The 19029-nt window shown below is 47.6% G+C and overlaps 1 protein-coding gene across 8 annotated transcripts in view; it reads left to right on the top strand.

Moving 5' to 3' along the window:
- The window catches only part of SEMA4A (semaphorin 4A), a 106418-nt gene that overhangs the window by 45189 nt on the left and 42200 nt on the right, over positions 1-19029 (top strand). The window contains exons 1-2 of one of the 8 annotated variants that reach the window (XM_088467530.1): positions 9497-9752; positions 10521-10572. The exons of 6 other annotated variants lie outside the window; for them this stretch is intronic. In XM_088467530.1, coding sequence (XP_088323656.1) covers positions 9701-9752; positions 10521-10572 — 104 coding nt within the window. In that variant the 5' untranslated portion in view covers positions 9497-9700. Of the gene's footprint in view, positions 1-9496; positions 9753-10520; positions 10573-19029 lie in introns of those variants that run through there. One more of the 8 variants, XM_088467534.1, reaches the window with a different exon arrangement.

Here is a 19029-nt window from a genome sequence, read left to right as displayed (position 1 = left end):
GTCTGTACCTCATACATACTGCAAGGCCTGGTGATAGAGCAGGTGGTGGTGAGGTCTCCTCTCTTCTCTGCAATAGAAGTCTGTGCCTCATGCATACTGCAAGGCCTGGTGATAGAGCAGGTGGTGGGGTCTCCTCCTTTCTCTGCTATAGAGGTCTGTACCTCGTGCATACTGCAAGGCCTGGTGATAGAGCAGGTGGTAGTGGGGTCTCCTCACTCTCTGCTATAGAGGTCTGTACCTCATACATACTGCAAGGCCTGGTGATAGAGCAGGTGGTGGTGAGGTCTCCTCTCTTCTCTGCAATAGAAGTCTGTGCCTCATGCATACTGCAAGGCCTGGTGATAGAGCAGGTGGTGGCGGGATCTCCTCACTCTCTGCTATAGAGGTCTGTGCCTCATGCATACTGCAAGGCCTAGTGATAGCGCAGGTGGTGGTGGGGTCTCCTCACTCTCTGCTATAGAGGTCTGTACCTCATACATACTGCAAGGCCTGGTGATCGAGCAGGTGGTAGTGGGGTGTCCTCTCACTCTCTGCTATAGAGGTCTGTACCTCATGCATACTGCAAGGCCTGGTGATAGAGCAGGTGGTGGTGGGGTCTCCTCTCACTCTCTGCTATAGAGGTCTGTACCTCATGCATACTGCAAGGCCTGGTGATAGAGCAGGTGGTGGTGAGGTCTCCTCTCTTCTCTGCTATAGAGGTCTGTACCTCATGCATACTGAAAGGCCTGGTGATAGAGCAGGTGGTGGTGCGGTCTCCTCCCTCTCTCTGCAATAGAGGTCTGTGCCTCATGCATACTGCAAGGCCTGGTGATAGAGCAGGTGGTGGTGGGGTCTCCTCACTCTCTGCTATAGAGGTCTGTACCTCATGCATACTGAAAGGCCTGGTGATCGAGCAGGAGGTGGTGGGGTCTCCTCCCTCTCTCTGCTATAGAGGTCTGTACCTCATGCATACTGCAAGGCCTGGTGATAGAGCAGGTGGTGGTGGGGTCTCCTCACTCTCTGCTATAGAGGTCTGTGCCTCATGCATACTGCAAGGCCTGGTGATAGAGCAGGTGGTGGCGGGATCTCCTCACTCTCTGCTATAGAGGCCTGTACCTCATGCATACTGAAAGGCCTGGTGATAGAGCAGGTGGTGGTGGGGTCTCCTCCCTTCTCTGCTATAGAGGTCTGTGCCTCATGCATACTGCAAGGCCTGGTGATAGAGCAGGTGGTGGTGGGGTCTCCTCTCACTCTCTGCTATAGAGGTCTGTACCTCATGCATACTGCAAGGCCTGGTGATAGAGCAGGTGGTGGTGGGGTTTCCTCTCTTCTCTGCTATAGAGGTCTGTGCCTCATGCATACTGCAAGGCCTGGTGACAGAGCAGGTGGTGGTGGGGTCTCCTCCCTTCTCTGCTATAGAGGTCTGTGCCTCATACATACTGCAAGGCCTGGTGATAGAGCAGGTGGTGGCGGGATCTCCTCACTCTCTGCTATAGAGGTCTGTACCTCATGCATACTGCAAGGCCTGGTGATAGAGCAGGTGGTGGTGCGGTCTCCTCACTCTCTGCTAGAGAGGTCTGTACCTCATGCATACTGCAAGGCCTGGTGATAGAGCAGGTGGTGGTGGGGTCTCCTCCCTCTCTCTGCTATAGAGGTCTGTGCCTCATGCATACTGCAAGGCCTGGTGATAGAGCAGGTGGTGGCGGGATCTCCTCACTCTCTGCTATAGAGGTCTGTACCTCATGCATACTGCAAGGCCTGGTGATAGAGCATGTGGTGGTGGGGTCTCCTCTCTTCTCTGCTATAGAGGTCTGTACCTCATACATACTGCAAGGCCTGGTGATAGAGCAGGTGGTGGTGGGGTCTCCTCACTCTCTGCTATAGAGGTCTGTACCTCATGCATACTGCAAGGCCTGGTGATAGAGCAGGTGGTGGTGGGGTCTCCTCACTCTCTGCTATAGGGGTCTGTACCTCATGCATACTGCAAGGCCTGGTGATAGAGCAGGTGGTGGTGGGGTCTCCTCACTCTCTGCTATAGGGGTCTGTACCTCATGCATACTGCAAGGCCTGGTGATAGAGCAGGTGGTGGTGGGGTCTCCTCTCACTCTCTGCTATAGAGGTCTGAACCTCATGCATACTGAAAGGCCTGGTGATAGAGCAGGTGGTGGTGGGGTCTCCTCCCTCTCTCTGCTATAGAGGTCTGTGCCTCATGCATACTGCAAGGCCTGGTGATAGAGCAGGTGGTGGTGGGGTCTCCTCCCTTCTCTGCTATAGAGGTCTGTACCTCATGCATACTGCAAGGCCTGGTGATAGAGCAGGTGGTGGTGGGGTCTCCTCTCACTCTCTGCTATAGAGGTCTGTACCTCATGTATACTGCAAGGCCTGGTGATAGAGCAGGTGGTGGTGGGGTCTCCTCCCTTCTCTGCTATAGAGGTCTGTACCTCATGTGTCCTGCAAGGCCTGATGATAAAGTCTGAGCAGTATACAGTGACGTTACCTGCACTCGGGTTATTGGCAGCATACTGTGTATACAGTAGTACAGTGTAGGAACTGATATAATATAAATATTCTCTTCCGTATTTGAGATTTATCGCATACAGTAAGTAACAGGATGAGGTGTCTGTGGCTGAGTTTTTGTTCCTCATGTATTTTTTTTGTATGAAGGGTCAGTGCAGTATAAAATACAAAGCAAAAAATGCAGAGGTTCCCAAACTTGGTCCTCAAGGCGCCCTAACAGTCCAGGTATTAAGGCCATCCATGCTTGACTTAATTAGTACATCATTAAATTTGATGTAACTACCTGTGCTCAACCATGGATATCTCAAAAACCTGAACTGTTAGAGAGCCTTGAGGACCACGTTTTGGGAACCTCTGGTCTAAGGGGATTGTGAGTTGAAATCCGGTTTATAAAATCTGTCCAGAAAGCAGTAAGTTTCGGATGGGCCCCACCAAATCTGGAGAAAGGTTCTTTCTAAGCAGCAGCCACGCCAGCATCTATTGGAGGCACCGGAAGCATCTGCTTAGGATTTTTTTATACATTCTCTTTTATCCTCACACAAATTGAGGAGGAGGCGGCACTTTCCCGAATCTCAGCCATTCGAGTCTATAGGTGCCCATCCAGTAGCAGACATGAAAACGACTGCATGATAACGACATTGTAACCGTGCAGTCGTTTGTCAGTCTGTGATGAGCCTGCACTGAGCGAGTAGTCGTTCAGTGCAGGCTCATCAATCATCTGCAAACATGCTCAACCTGACGTTATCGTCAGGTCGACCAGCATGTTTGCACGATGACAGATGTCTAAACGACCAGCGGGCATGCACATTGCTGGTCGTTTTAGACATTTTTGCAAACTATTTATGAACGATTGCACGATCGTTATCGTTCAATCGCTCAACTTAATCGTCTAATGGATGGGCCCCTTAAAATGTCTCGCCCCGGGCCAGTTCCTGAGGGTACCGCGTAGTTGTGGTGGCAGTAGTGAGTTTGGACTCCAAGAAGCCTGTGCTACATGGATTAAGCGTCAGAGAATAGGAGAAAGGAGGTGTTGCGGGACAAGTCATTTAGATGTCTAAAACCACTTTTCTCCTCATTTATCTTTCATGCGTCCCACAACTGTGAGCTTCCGCCTTCTGTGTGCACTCGTTCTGCAATACGTGGGCCTCCTGTGGCTTCCCCTATGTTGGTTTCATGTTTATCTCATGATGTGGCTATTAGTCTCACATCCTGTACTGTAACATTCCACCTGCCGGATCCTTTTACTGTGTGTTTTACTAACGTTTGTAACAGCGGTCGATGATAATCATGAAGCTTGGTGCATACACACGGTCAGATTTCCCTGGTCGATTTGAACGATAACGATATTGATATATCGTTATCGTTCAAAATGACCAGTTTCTGGCCCCTTTAAACTACCAAACGATGGTCGATGCGCGGGCATGGATGGTCGATATCGACCATTGCCCGTATATGCAGGCCAACCTGGTTGATATCGACCAGCTTAGCCTGTTTACTATAGGGCCCCACGATCGTTGATCGCGGTTCGCTACGTCGTTTGGGGGTTGGTGCATGTTGCTGGATGTTCGATATCGAACATCCAGCACATGCAGGACGATCAGACAACGATATCCGATCATTGTCTGATCGTCCCGTGTGTACGGGCAATAAGAGTCATAAACGATTTTGTTACAGAACACTCTGGGAGACATGTGGGACAACAGGTGCGTAGGGGTACCACAAGTCCAAGGAAACCCTGGTTGAGCATGCTGGGGCTTGTAGTGCCGCAATACGTGCAGAAAGCCGATGTGTGCATCGTACAGCATCTTATCTGTGTCCATAAATATCCTGATAGGCAGGAGGGAAAGATAGATGATAGAGATCAGAGAGCAACAATTCTTTATATGCATAGATGCAGAGTTTTGCAGACCTTTTGGAGTGAGACTGGCTGTGTATGTAGAGTGCCAGCTCTTGTGGTTCTGGTCTTCCTAGGCCAGACATAGCGGGAGCTCAGTTTATCATCCTCTTTGTGCAGCGGTCAGTGACACTGAGGACGTTCTGTGCAGGGAACATTCCAGTACACGACACAGACCCTCTAGTCTTAGGCAGATGGCTGAGGCCCAGGCGGGAACAATAAGGGTCTTTAATCTCTGGAGTGCTGCACTTGACACGCCAGATTTTGGGCTACGATAGGCTGCTGTCCTAAGTCTGTGTGTCTCACGCAGATCTGTGCTCCTTGATGAATCGCTGGCTCTGTCTGGAATATTCAAATTATAACACAGCCCCTGCCCCATACACCTTACAGGGAACGCAGTGTCCGGTTACTATGCCGATATCACTATCATGGATGGGCACAGGAGGATTGCCATAGCTATTAGTGGTCCTATCGAGATATCTGTACATTCCCGTTGCATCTTACGCTTACGACAACGCTTAGAATGGGGGACAGATGAGGTGGGATCCGTAGGCCGAGTACTGTAAAGGTGACCGATGAAGACCTGGACACAGACGCATATGCGCTTATCAGGACGTATATATCCTGTAGGTGCTCAACCCCTGACAATGATGCCGACTGGCAGCCACATCTGATTGGCTGAGCGTCTAAATTAAATGTTTACTTTTATTTGTGTTGGTGTCTGGATTAAATTGTATTTTGCATTCATTAATATACACGTGAACATACGAATTCCTGGCCCCAGTGTTGTGAGGTAAGAATGCAGACCACTGTGCCACCCACATGGTAAAAGCAAGTTTATCCAGGGTAATACCAAGAAGGGGAAAGACGTCTGGTAGTTTAGCAAAGGCGACAGTAAGAGTGTATTGTGGTTATGGCCGTTCCTCTTTTTCTCTGGTAAATATGTTCGGAGACAGTCAGTCACCCACTATGGGTGAAGCAGATGGGGAATTTTGGATGTTATACCGCGTGTGACCATATCGGGGATATAATACTGAAACGCAGCCTGATACAATCACAAAATGGAACCACTGTCTGAACAAAGGGCCAGTTGCTCATTGGAGTTGAGAGGAACTCTATGGCTGCGCAGAATGGCGAATGGAAGTAAGACGTCGGAGCCCTGACAACAGCGTACAGGATCGCAGTTGCAGGCTGTGACCCCCCCCCCTGAAATGGTTGCAACATGCCTGCGCTTGAGTTACCACCCCACGTTACCGCCCACAAACTGTCAATGACCTTGCGAGTAAATACTCTCTGCGACTACCGTCTCAGGACCAGCGCGGCTCATGCGCAGTATGTAAAAAAATCGCCCATTTGCGAAAACATTGACATTGCGACCGCCTCCGAATCAGGCCCAAATAAGAGTGCGCCGCTGATTTGTACCTTGCTTTCTGGGTCTCGCAGTGCGGAGGTCCGATAAGAAGAGCTAGACCTGAGTTGGTGGCGTCAATCGCGTCATTGTGTGGGGAGGGCAAGTTGCGTAAGGTGCTAATTTAGTCATCGGGCCCCCGTCTGTGCCGTGTTACCCACGTAATGTGAGCAGGTAAGCGCCTTCCTGTGGGTGATTACTTTCTCTGGTAGAGAAGTTCTGACTATACGGTAGAGAAGTTCTGACTATACGGCAGTGAAAAATGATTTCCGTTCCTGTAATTACTATATGTAGTAGAGAAAGACCAAGGCCCTCATTCAGAGGCGTGCAAAAAGCGAGCGCTCGTTCTGAATGAGGGCGGCCGCTTGATTTTTTAAATGCGACCACCCACAGCTTAACGACTGAACAGGTTGATGGTCGCGATGGTGAACACCATCGGGGCTTGCGACAAGACCCTAAGGTTGGGTCTCGGCAGCTGCAAGCCCCAGGGAGCTTTCTACTGTGCGGCCGCCCACAAAACGGTAGGCGTTAAGGAACGCCTCCGTTTTGGAAACCACCCCCCCGGCCTGCCTACAAAACGGGGCGAGCTGTCGATCAACATCAACAGCCGCCCCTTTTGTAGAGAGCTCCGGAGCAAGAGAGTTTTGCACGTGCAGTGCGGCCGCTGCGCGTGCACAGGGCTAACTATCACCCTGGTTGCGGGCACATCGGTGCTTGCGAACGGGTCTGAATGAGACCCCAAGTCCCATGTTAACCTACACGGTAGACGTGACAGGGTATATATAGTATAGTCATGTCGCCTACGACATCTTTTGTGTAAAAGCGTTAATGTTCCAGATTATTACATAGGTGAACAGGCTGGCATGCGAACAATTCTCAGCGATGTGCAGAACGCGAAGTGCTGCTGCGCATGTTAGAGTTTCACGGTACCCCAATATTGCCCATTTTCCTGCGCGTCACATACACACAAATACAGCCAGAAGACAGAGACACCATAAGAAAGCACCGAGCGCCTCAGATACAACATCTAGCGCCCGAGTCAGCCGGCAATGACTGAATCATTGTCCTAACCTGAACCCTTGTGACCTGGTAACACAATCAGAAGAGGTTGTCCTCCGGCCGCGGTGTCCCCAGCAGTGGTCTGGTGCCTTGGCCCGAGGGACATATCTATTTGTATTTAGACACAAATGTTTGTGTCCAAGTTGGACAAGGATGATGTAGGTCTGCGCTCACCCGGCGTTGCGGTGACTGGGAGATCACTGAATGAGTACACGTTATGTAATACATGTGATTAGCGGAGTCTGAGGCCCGGTCAGTGATGCACCAGTTTGGGTAGCGTACGTGACTTTGCTCTGTGCATGTAGGAGCACGTGTGCGCTCTGACCCAATAACTAACTGCGTGCGGTTCTGGGATTTGTAGTCCTATCGTTTGTGCTCTCTTCAGACCATCGCGTACATCTGTGCCATTTATTCCTATGATTATTATCCTTTATTTATATGGCGCCACAAGGGTTCCGCAGCGCCTTACACAGTACATAGACAAATAAGCACACAAGAAAACAGATATTAACAGTACAAACAATGCAGGACAGATACATGATTTATACATTGCTGCATAACAAAGCAGCAGGGTGTCTGTAACCAAGGGTTGGGTGCTGTTGTAAATTAGAGTATAATTAAGTGAAGGAGAAGCACATGAGGGAAGAGGGCCCTGCTCGTGAGAGCTTACATTCTAAAGGGGAGGGGGCAGACAAACAGGGGTGACCCAGATGGGCTGGATACAAGGGGCACAGTAATCTAACATCTATGGAAAGGTTAGTCTAAACTTAAGAGGAAAATAAAAACAATGAGTTCAGAAGAATTGCACCAAGCCTCATGATTTGGGGGCCACAACCAAGGACCATTTGAGAGGTCATCTTGCTGCGTGGTTCGGTATGGCATAGTTGGAGTGGATAAACAGATTGCATGGGGAGATCAGGAGGGATATGGGCAGCATTGGAGATCCAGGCGCAGGCACAATCCATAGGCATGATGGAAGATTAAAGCAGTCCTTAATAGCAGGAATTGCTGATTTGTTAATTTCTCCTCCTGTTTAACTCCTGTTTAACTCCAGCTTTAAATTAAATGTTCTATTGACACTTTAAACTAAGCACTTCAAATCTAGCCACTGTTGTTGGAGCAGCCTCGGCTCTGGCAGCCTAATATGATGAGAGCAGCTCATGTGCCCACAATGGGGGTCATACTCTACCCCTCAGACTGGCATCTTACCTTCTGCGCGCTGGCACCTGGCTGGTAGATTAGCATTGCCCACTAATATATATTTACCGACACCCTGCAGGCTTCCTGTCCAGTAATCCCACTCAATGACGTGGCAGCCTCTCCCCAGGCTGACAGGAGCTGATAACAGAGAGCAGTAGCCTTAAGTCAGCAGTACAGTCATCAATAGCAAACACAATGACAGACATACAGGAAAGAACTGGAGATATTGTACAATGTTATTAGTAGCTTGTACATGTCAGGTGATTTATGTATTAGGACTAGCGGCCCTTCATGGAAAGTGGGAGCCCGGGGTCACCACACGTGATAATGTGTGTGTGTGTGTGTGTGTGTGTGTGTGTGTGTGTGTGTGTGTATATATATATATATATTAGTGTGTGTCTGAAAATCTCCCAAAGAATGCTGGAACCGGTTGTGCGGCTTTCCCCGTGACCTATTGAACTAGCGGCCTTCCATCAGGGTGACGTTTATCCATACACAGGTACAATTACCTGGTGAGTGACTGTAAATACCCACATGCGGAGGATGAGCCGGCACATAAGGTATGCTTCCAGTATCACACATCTACAGGGTTATACAGCAGCTGAGTCTTTCTCTGGTAACCCTTCCACCAGGGGGGAAAGAGCCATCAGCAACATCCCCAGGTGAAATCAGAGGGGGGGGGGGGGGGCTCCCAAACAGACAACAAGACTGAGCATAAAGGTATCTCCCCCAGGCGGTGAATGAGGGGCCGCCTGCTGACATCTACCTGATTCCCGGCACCTCCCACATTCTTATCATTGTCATGTGATGCATGTGTCAGGAAATACTTACTGACTGGCTGGCATTGCTTCCATCAACGTCCTGGGGGGCCAGAGACTGGGCTAACACCATTGATGAGGGATGGAGGGGGAGGGGGGCTTCTGATTGTAGGATACAGAAGGAAGATTATACAACGTGGGCTTCCGCCTATAGCCCATGGGGCACTGAGCGACCCCGGATTGCACAAACATTGGGGCCTATTTACTAAGCAGTGTTAGGAGACAGAGTGAAAAGTGATAAGGTGCCAGCCAATCAGCTCCTAACTGTCATCTCACAGGCTGTGTTTGAAAAATGACAGTTGGGAGCTGATTGGCTGGTACCTTATCACTTTTCACTCTGCCTCCTAACACTGCTTAGTAACTAGACCCCTTAGTTTTTGTGTCAATTATTTTGGACAATTTGTGGGGGGGAGAAGGGGCTGGGGGCCAAAACCAGAATCCTCCCTGGGGCCCCAGGGGGTCTTACCCAGACTCTGGTAATGGGTTTTACTGACAATGGTATATGACGTCACCAAGACCTCCCCCATGTCACTGTGCATGTAGATTATTAGCACCAGGTCTGTCAGGGAAAGGACATAATGATGATACATCTGCAGGAAGGAGTAGGGGGGATGTATTATGCAGCAGGTGTGGCCCCTGTCTGATGTGCACAGTAAGGAGTGGCCCCCAGGCAGGGAATGTAATGATCCTGCTGTGAGTAGTATTACTCTGGGATCTGCCTGAGAGCGGATCATTTCCTGTGGGATCATCCCAGTCAGCAGCAGCAGCAGCAATGCCCGGCTCCCTTATCTCAGGCAGAGTAGTGAGTGAGTCAGTGCCCCAGCCATGTGCCTGACTGCTGCTACATTGGTACCAGACTTCTACCTGCACTGCTCAGGTAATGTCTCTCCTCACACACTGATCTGTGTCTCCACTGCTCTCTGTTATCAGGGTGCTGCCTCTGTATTATATTGTGTGTTGTTATTGGTGGGAGCTGCTGATCTGGGTCTCCTCTGCTCTTTGTTATCAGGGTGCTGCCTCTGTATTATATTGTGTGTTGTTATTGGTGGGAGCTGGTGATCTGTGTCTCCACTGCTCTCTGTTATCAGAGTGCTGCCTCTGTATTATATTGTGTGTTGTTATTGGTGGGAGCTGCTGATCTGTGTCTCCACTGCTCTCTGTTATCAGGGTGCTGCCTCTGTTATTATATTGTGTGTTGTTATTGGTGGGAGCTGCTGATCTGGGTCTCCACTACTCTCTGTTATCAGGGTGTTGCTTGTCTATATGTTACTGCTTTGTTGTTATTGCTGGGAACAGATTACTCCACTACTCTCTGTTATCACGGCGCTGCCTCCTCTTATACTACTGTGTATAGTTATTGCTCTCTCTGGGTGCTGTCTCTTTATTTACTGCTGTTTATTGTTGCTGAAAGGCTGATCTGTAGCTCCACTGCTCTCTTATCAGAGTGCGCTCTCTCTCTCTCGTTGCTGAAAGGCTGATCTGTGTCTCCACTACTCTCTGTTATCAGGGTGCTGTCTCTTTATGTACAGCTGTGTGTTGTTATTGCTAGGAGGCTGGGTATTTGTGTACTGTCCCTTTAAAAGAGGTTGAGCTGCTGGGACTGGCAGAGTGATCTTGTGGTTTCTGTGTCTTCCTCATTCCTCAGTTACACACAGCGACAGCAGCTCTGTCCTCACTTCTCCGAGACTCTCCGCAAGGTGAGTGCCCACCTGTACCCAGCACGTCAGACGCTGCACTACGCTGTGTGTGTGTTATATACTCAGTGCCACTGTACAGGGGACCCTGGCACACAGGCTATAGCTGGTCCAGCTCTTCTGTCTCTTATCATTGTTGTATTCTCTGCGTTCTTTCTGCTTTCATTGTCTTCTATAATGAGGACGTGTCTATTACCTGCGGGGTCCCATATCTACTCTTACCCCCCGACAGGTGCTGTGATTGTGTACATGTACAATAACATGCTATAGTCATGTATTCCCCGCAGCCTCACACTACAATAACATTCTATAGTCATGTATTCCCCGCAGCCTCACACTACAATAACATGCTATAGTCATGTATTCCCCGCAGCCTCACACTACAATAACATTCTATAGCCATGTATTCCCCGCAGCCTCACACTACAATAACATGCTATAGTCATGTATTCCCCGCAGCCTCACACTACAATAACATGCTATAGTCATGTATTCCCCGCAGCCTCACACTACAATAACATGCTATGATCATGTATTCCCCGCAGCCTCACACTACAATAACATGCTATAGTCATGTATTCCCCGCAGCCTCACACTACAATAACATTCTATAGTCATGTATTCCCCGCAGCCTCACACTACAATAACATGCTATAGTCATGTATTCACCGCAGCCTCACACTACAATAACATGCTCTGGTCATGTATTCCCCGCAGCCTCACACTACAATAACATGCTCTGGTCATGTATTCCCCGCAGCCTCACACTACAATAACATGCTATGGTCATGTATTCCCCGCAGCCTCACACTACAATAACATGCTATGGTCATGTATTCCCCGCAGCCTCACACTACAATAACATGCTCTAGTCATGTATTCCCCGCAGCCTCACACTACAATAACATGCTATAGTCATGTATTCCCCGCAGCCTCACACTACAATAACATGCTATAGTCATGTATTCCCCGCAGCCTCACACTACAATAACATGCTATAGTCATGTATTCCCCGCAGCCTCACACTACAATAACATGCTATGATCATGTATTCCCCGCAGCCTCACACTACAATAACATGCTATAGTCATGTATTCCCCGCAGCCTCACACTTCCCCTGACAGCTACATAGTGATATATTCTGCAGAACATTGCTCTGTCCCATCTACCCCCTGACAGGTACACAGTGATATATTCTGCAGATTATTACATTAGTGGCTTCTCTAGTGATCTGCAGAACATTGCTCTGTCCCATCTACCCCCTGACAGATACATAGTGATATATTCTGCAGATTATTACATTACTGACCTCTCTAGTGATCTGCAGAACATTGCTCTGTCCCATCTACCCCCTGACAGATACATAGTGATATATTCTGCAGATTATTACATTACTGGCCTCTCTAGTGATCTGCAGAACATTGCTCTGTCCCATCTACCCCCTGACAGATACATAGTGATATATTCTGCAGATTATTACATTACTGGCCTCTCTAGTGATCTGCAGAACATTGCTCTGTCCCATCTACCCCCTGACAGGTACATAGTGATATATTCTGACCTGCAGAACATTGCTCTCTCCTATCTACCCCCTGACAGGTACATAGTGATATATTCTGCAGATTATTACATTAGTGGCTTCTCTAGTGATCTGCAGAACATTGCTCTGTCCCATCTACCCCCTGACAGGTACATAGTGATATATTCTGCAGATTATTACATTACTGACCTCTCTAGTGATCTGCAGAACATTGCTCTGTCCCATCTACCCCCTGACAGGTACATAGTGATATATATTCTGCAGATTATTACATTACTGACCTCTCTAGTGATCTGCAGAACATTGCTCTGTCCCATCTACCCCCTGACAGGTACATAGTGATATATTCTGCAGATTATTACATTACTGACCTCTCTAGTGATCTGCAGAACATTGCTCTGTCCCATCTACCTCCTGACAGGTACATAGTGATATATTCTGCAGATTATTACATTACTGACCTCTCTAGTGATCTGCAGAACATTGCTCTGTCCCATCTACCCCCTGACAGGTACATAGTGATATATATTCTGCAGATTATTACATTACTGACCTCTCTAGTGATCTGCCGAACATTGCTCTGTCCCATCTACCCCCTGACAGGTACATAGTGATATATTCTGCAGATTATTACATTACTGACCTCTCTAGTGATCTGCAGAACATTGCTCTGTCCCATCTACCTCCTGACAGGTACATAGTGATATATTCTGCAGATTATTACATTACTGACCTCTCTAGTGATCTGCAGAACATTGCTCTGTCCCATCTACCCCCCTGACAGGTACATAGTGATATATATTCTGCAGATTATTACATTACTGACCTCTCTAGTGATCTGCAGAACATTGTTCTGTCCCATCTACCCCCTGACAGGTACATAGTGATATATTCTGCAGAACATTGCTCTGTCCCATCTACCCCCTGACAGATACATAGTGATATATTCTGCAGATTATTACATTACTGACCTCTCTAGTGATCTGCAGAACATTGCTCTGTCCCATCTACCCCCTGACAGATACATAGTGATATATTCTGCAGATTATTACATTACTGACCTCTGTAGTGACCTGCAGAACATTGCTCTGTCCCATCTACCCCCTGACAGATACATAGTGATATATTCTGCAGATTATTACATTACTGACCTCTCTAGTGATCTGCAGAACATTGCTCTGTCCCATCTACCTCCTGACAGGTACATAGTGATATATTCTGCAGATTATTACATTACTGACCTCTCTAGTGATCTGCAGAACATTGTTCTGTCCCATCTACCCCCTGACAGGTACATAGTGATATATTCTGCAGAACATTGCTCTGTCCCATCTACCCCCTGACAGATACATAGTGATATATTCTGCAGATTATTACATTACTGACCTCTCTAGTGATCTGCAGAACATTGCTCTGTCCCATCTACCCCCTGACAGATACATAGTGATATATTCTGCAGATTATTACATTACTGACCTCTGTAGTGACCTGCAGAACATTGCTCTGTCCCATCTACCCCCTGACAGATACATAGTGATATATTCTGCAGATTATTACATTACTGACCTCTCTAGTGATCTGCAGAACATTGCTCTGTCCCATCTACCCCCTGACAGGTACATAGTGATATATTCTGCAGATTATTACATTACTGACCTCTCTAGTGATCTGCAGAACATTGCTTTGTCCCATCTACCCCCTGACAGGTACATAGTGATATATTCTGCAGATTATTACATTACTGACCTCTCTAGTGATCTGCAGAACATTGCTCTGTCCCATCTACCCCCTGACAGGTACATAGTGATATATTCTGCAGATTATTACATTACTGGCCTCTCTAGTGATCTGCAGAACATTGCTCTGTCCCATCTACCCCCTGACAGATACATAGTGATATATTCTGCAGATTATTACATTACTGACCTCTCTAGTGATCTGCAGAACATTGTTCTGTCCCATCTACCCCCTGACAGGTACATAGTGATATATTCTGCAGAACATTGCTCTGTCCCATCTACCCCCTGACAGATACATAGTGATATATTCTGCAGATTATTACATTACTGACCTCTCTAGTGATCTGCAGAACATTGCTCTGTCCCATCTACCCCCTGACAGATACATAGTGATATATTCTGCAGATTATTACATTACTGACCTCTGTAGTGACCTGCAGAACATTGCTCTGTCCCATCTACCCCCTGACAGATACATAGTGATATATTCTGCAGATTATTACATTACTGACCTCTCTAGTGATCTGCAGAACATTGCTCTGTCCCATCTACCCCCTGACAGGTACATAGTGATATATTCTGCAGATTATTACATTACTGACCTCTCTAGTGATCTGCAGAACATTGCTCTGTCCCATCTACCTCCTGACAGGTACATAGTGATATATTCTGCAGATTATTACATTACTGACCTCTCTAGTGATCTGCAGAACATTGCTCTGTCCCATCTACCCCCCTGACAGGTACATAGTGATATATATTCTGCAGATTATTACATTACTGACCTCTCTAGTGATCTGCAGAACATTGTTCTGTCCCATCTACCCCCTGACAGGTACATAGTGATATATTCTGCAGAACATTGCTCTGTCCCATCTACCCCCTGACAGATACATAGTGATATATTCTGCAGATTATTACATTACTGACCTCTCTAGTGATCTGCAGAACATTGCTCTGTCCCATCTACCCCCTGACAGATACATAGTGATATATTCTGCAGATTATTACATTACTGACCTCTGTAGTGACCTGCAGAACATTGCTCTGTCCCATCTACCCCCTGACAGATACATAGTGATATATTCTGCAGATTATTACATTACTGACCTCTCTAGTGATCTGCAGAACATTGCTCTGTCCCATCTACCCCCTGACAGGTACATAGTGATATATTCTGCAGATTATTACATTACTGACCTCTCTAGTGATCTGCAGAACATTGCTCTGTCCCATCTACCCCCTGACAGGTACATAGTGATATATTCTGCAGATTATTACATTACTGACCTCTCTAGTGATCTGCAGAACATTGCTCTGTCCCATCTACCCCCTGACAGGTACATAGTGATATATTCTGCAGATTATTACATTACTGGCCTCTCTAGTGATCTGCAGAACATTGCTCTGTCCCATCTACCCCCTGACAGATACATAGTGATATATTCTGCAGATTATTACATTACTGACCTCTCTAGTGATCTGCAGAACATTGCTCTGTCCCATCTACCCCCTGACAGGTACATAGTGATATATTCTGCAGATTACATTACTGACCTCTCTAGTGATCTGCAGAACATTGCTCTGTCCCATCTACCCCCTGACAGGTACATAGTGATATATTCTGCAGATTATTACATTACTGGCCTCTCTAGTGATCTGCAGAACATTGCTCTGTCCCATCTACCCCCTGACAGGTACATAGTGATATATTCTGCAGATTACATTACTGACCTCTCTAGTGATCTGCAGAACATTGCTCTGTCCCATCTACCCCCTGACAGGTACATAGTGATATATTCTGCAGATTATTATATTACTGACCTCTCTAGTGATCTGCAGAACATTGCTCTGTCCCATCTACCCCCTGACAGGTACATAGTGATATATTCTGCAGATTATTATATTACTGACCTCTCTAGTGATCTGCAGAACATTGCTCTGTCCCATCTACCCCCTGACAGGTACATAGTGATATATTCTGCAGATTATTACATTACTGACCTCTCTAGTGATCTGCAGAACATTGCTCTGTCCCATCTACCCCCTGACAGGTACATAGTGATATATATTCTGCAGATTATTACATTACTGACCTCTCTAGTGATCTGCCGAACATTGCTCTGTCCCATCTACCCCCTGACAGGTACATAGTGATATATATTCTGCAGATTATTACATTACTGACCTCTCTAGTGATCTGCAGAACATTGCTCTGTCCCATCTACCTCCTGACAGGTACATAGTGATATATTCTGCAGATTATTACATTACTGACCTCTCTAGTGATCTGCAGAACATTGCTCTGTCCCATCTACCCCCCTGACAGGTACATAGTGATATATATTCTGCAGATTATTACATTACTGATCTCTCTAGTGATCTGCAGAACATTGTTCTGTCCCATCTACCCCCTGACAGGTACATAGTGATATATTCTGCAGAACATTGCTCTGTCCCATCTACCCCCTGACAGATACATAGTGATATATTCTGCAGAACATTGCTCTGTCCCATCTACCCCCTGACAGATACATAGTGATATATTCTGCAGAACATTGCTCTGTCCCATCTACCCCCTGACAGGTACATAGTGATATATTCTGCAGAACATTGCTCTGTCCCATCTACCCCCTGACAGGTACATAGTGATATATTCTGCAGAACATTGCTATGTTCCATCTATCAGGTACATAGTGATATATTCTGCAGATTATTACATTATTGACCTCTCTAGTAATCTGCAGAACATTGCTCTGTACACCTTCTCTTCCCATAGATACTCCCGGTCCTGGTACTGTGATATCTACCCCAGACTGATATATTTAGGGACTATTCCTGGATGGGTAACTCCGCTGTTCAGTCCCTGTTCAGTGCCCGTTGTGGTCCTGCATTAATATTGGGGTATCTGAGAGAAGCTCATAGTGTATATGTGTAACTTGGCATTACCACCTCGGCTGGGAGGTACGCTGAGCGCCTCTTACTGACACTGTGTACAGTTACTGACACTGGAGTACGGTCGGCAGCTGCTCACATCTCAGGGCTGCCTGTGTGTGGGGTGTGTCACCACGTCTTGTAGGAACATGCAGGAAATATGTTTCCTGGCCTCGCACATCAGTCTGCACACACTAAGTGGAGGTGAGCGGAGGCACCAGGTCCCAGCCTCGTGCGTACGGGCCCCTTCAGCTAACAAGCCGCATTAATAATGCACGCCGCACCGTCAGCGAGCGAAAACAATTGCACAGGTGTCTAGCGGAGAGGAGAGATAGTGTAACATGGCGTAGGAACATATACGGCGCCAGTCACAATACTTTGCAGCAATAAAGTTACTGGATAACTTCATACACAATAAGCAAATGTTACATGACTTGTCTTTAGTAACAGTAATGACTCTCCCTGCACTGTGTATTGTGTACTGACTGGTCCTGTGATCACCTTACAAGGATCCCCGTGTACATCACGTGTACTGAGCCTCCCGCGTGCACACGGGGTGGGGGAGGTCATGCATTTTATGGGGACACAAATCTGCGTTAGGGGCCCCCGCAGGAGGCAGTACTCTGACATCGCTGACTGCTGATTGGCCCGTAGTGATAGGTGGAATCGGTTACAAAGTTTGCAAAACAAATCCTCAAACTTTTGATAAACTTTAAAAAATGGAGGGTGAAGTTGAACGCGACAAATCTGACCGGTTCGGTCGTGTTGTCGCTAAGATGTCTACAGCCTATAATGTTTTCCATACAAATTCCAACATTTAAACTACTGTAAGAAGCGGCCGGATCCGGCTCAGTCCTGTCTGTTTTATGGTCAGATTCATGTAACTGCAGACTGGGGCTGGGAGTTGTGTCCAGAGCAGCTCTAAGGCCCGATTCAGCGTTGGACGCAGTGTTTATGTCGCACGCAAACAGCCGATGTTGTAAATCTGCGCAGGTGCACCCGAGTCGCACAGCACCTGTGCCCCCCGATTGTCAGCGCACACAGACGCAGCACGGAATCGGACGTAGGGTCTGAGATTTTTATTGGGCCTTTATGGGAAATAACAAGGCTGGGAAAGCCGTCTCAGGGGTGTCGCTGCGTACAGAGATGCACAGCACGGAGACTTTGCACCCGCCATAGACGCAGTGACGGAAATGCTCTGTCTTACGATGCTGCAAGTGGGCATCTCAGTTACTTTAAACTCATACGCGGCATTAACATAAAGGTGCAGACACCACCATCTCAGTACCAGGCTCTCCGTGTGCTGGGTGTAATGCTCAGTACCAGACTCTCCTTGTGCTGGGTGTAATGCTCAGTACCAGGCTCTCCGTGTGCTGGGTGTAATGCTCAGTACCAGACTCTCCTTGTGCTGGGTGTAATGCTCAGTACCAGGCTCTCCGTGTGCTGGGTGTAATGCTCAGTACCAGGCTCTCCGTGTGCTGGGTGTAATGCTCAGTACCAGGCTCTCCGTGTGCTGGGTGTAATGCTCAGTACCAGACTCTCCGTGTGCTGGGTGTAATGCTCAGTACATGGACTGTTGTCATATGCCTGGATTGCTGCACAGTGCCACTTCTGTTATTATGTATTGTGTGTAATTCTCAGTACCAGACTCTCCGTGTGCTGGGTGTAATGCTCAGTACCAGACTCTCCGTGTGCTGGGTGTAATGCTCAGTACCAGACTCTCCGTGTGCTGGGTGTAATGCTCAGTACCAGGCTCTCCGTGTGCTGGGTGTAATGCTCAGTACCAGGCTCTCCGTGTGCTGGGTGTAATGCTCAGTACCAGGCTCTCCGTGTGCTGGGTGTAATGCTCAGTACATGGACTGTTGTCATATGCCTGGATTGCTGCACAGTGCCACTTCTGTTATTATGTATTGTGTGTAATTCTCAGTACCAGGCTCTCCGTGTGCTGGCTGTAATTCTCAGTACCAGGCTCTCCGTGTGCTGGGTGTAATTCTCAGTACATGGACTATTGTCATATGCCTGGATTGCTGCACAGTGCTACTTCTGTTATTATATATTGTGTGTGTAATTCTCAGTATCAGGCTCTCCGTGTGCTGGGTGTAATTCTCAGTACCAGACTCTCCGTGTGCTGGGTGTAATGCTCAGTACCAGGCTCTCTGTGTGCTGGGTGTAATGCTCAGTACATGGACTGTTGTCATATGCCTGGATTGCTGCACAGTGCCACTTCTGTTATTATGTATTATGTGT

The sequence above is a fragment of the Taudactylus pleione genome, unplaced genomic scaffold, assembly GCF_031769625.1.
Source record: "Taudactylus pleione unplaced genomic scaffold, aTauple2 ptg000073l, whole genome shotgun sequence".
NCBI lineage: Eukaryota > Metazoa > Chordata > Amphibia > Anura > Myobatrachidae > Taudactylus > Taudactylus pleione.
Note: the sequence above shows the minus strand (reverse complement) of the source record. Positions and strands in the feature narration are given on the sequence as shown.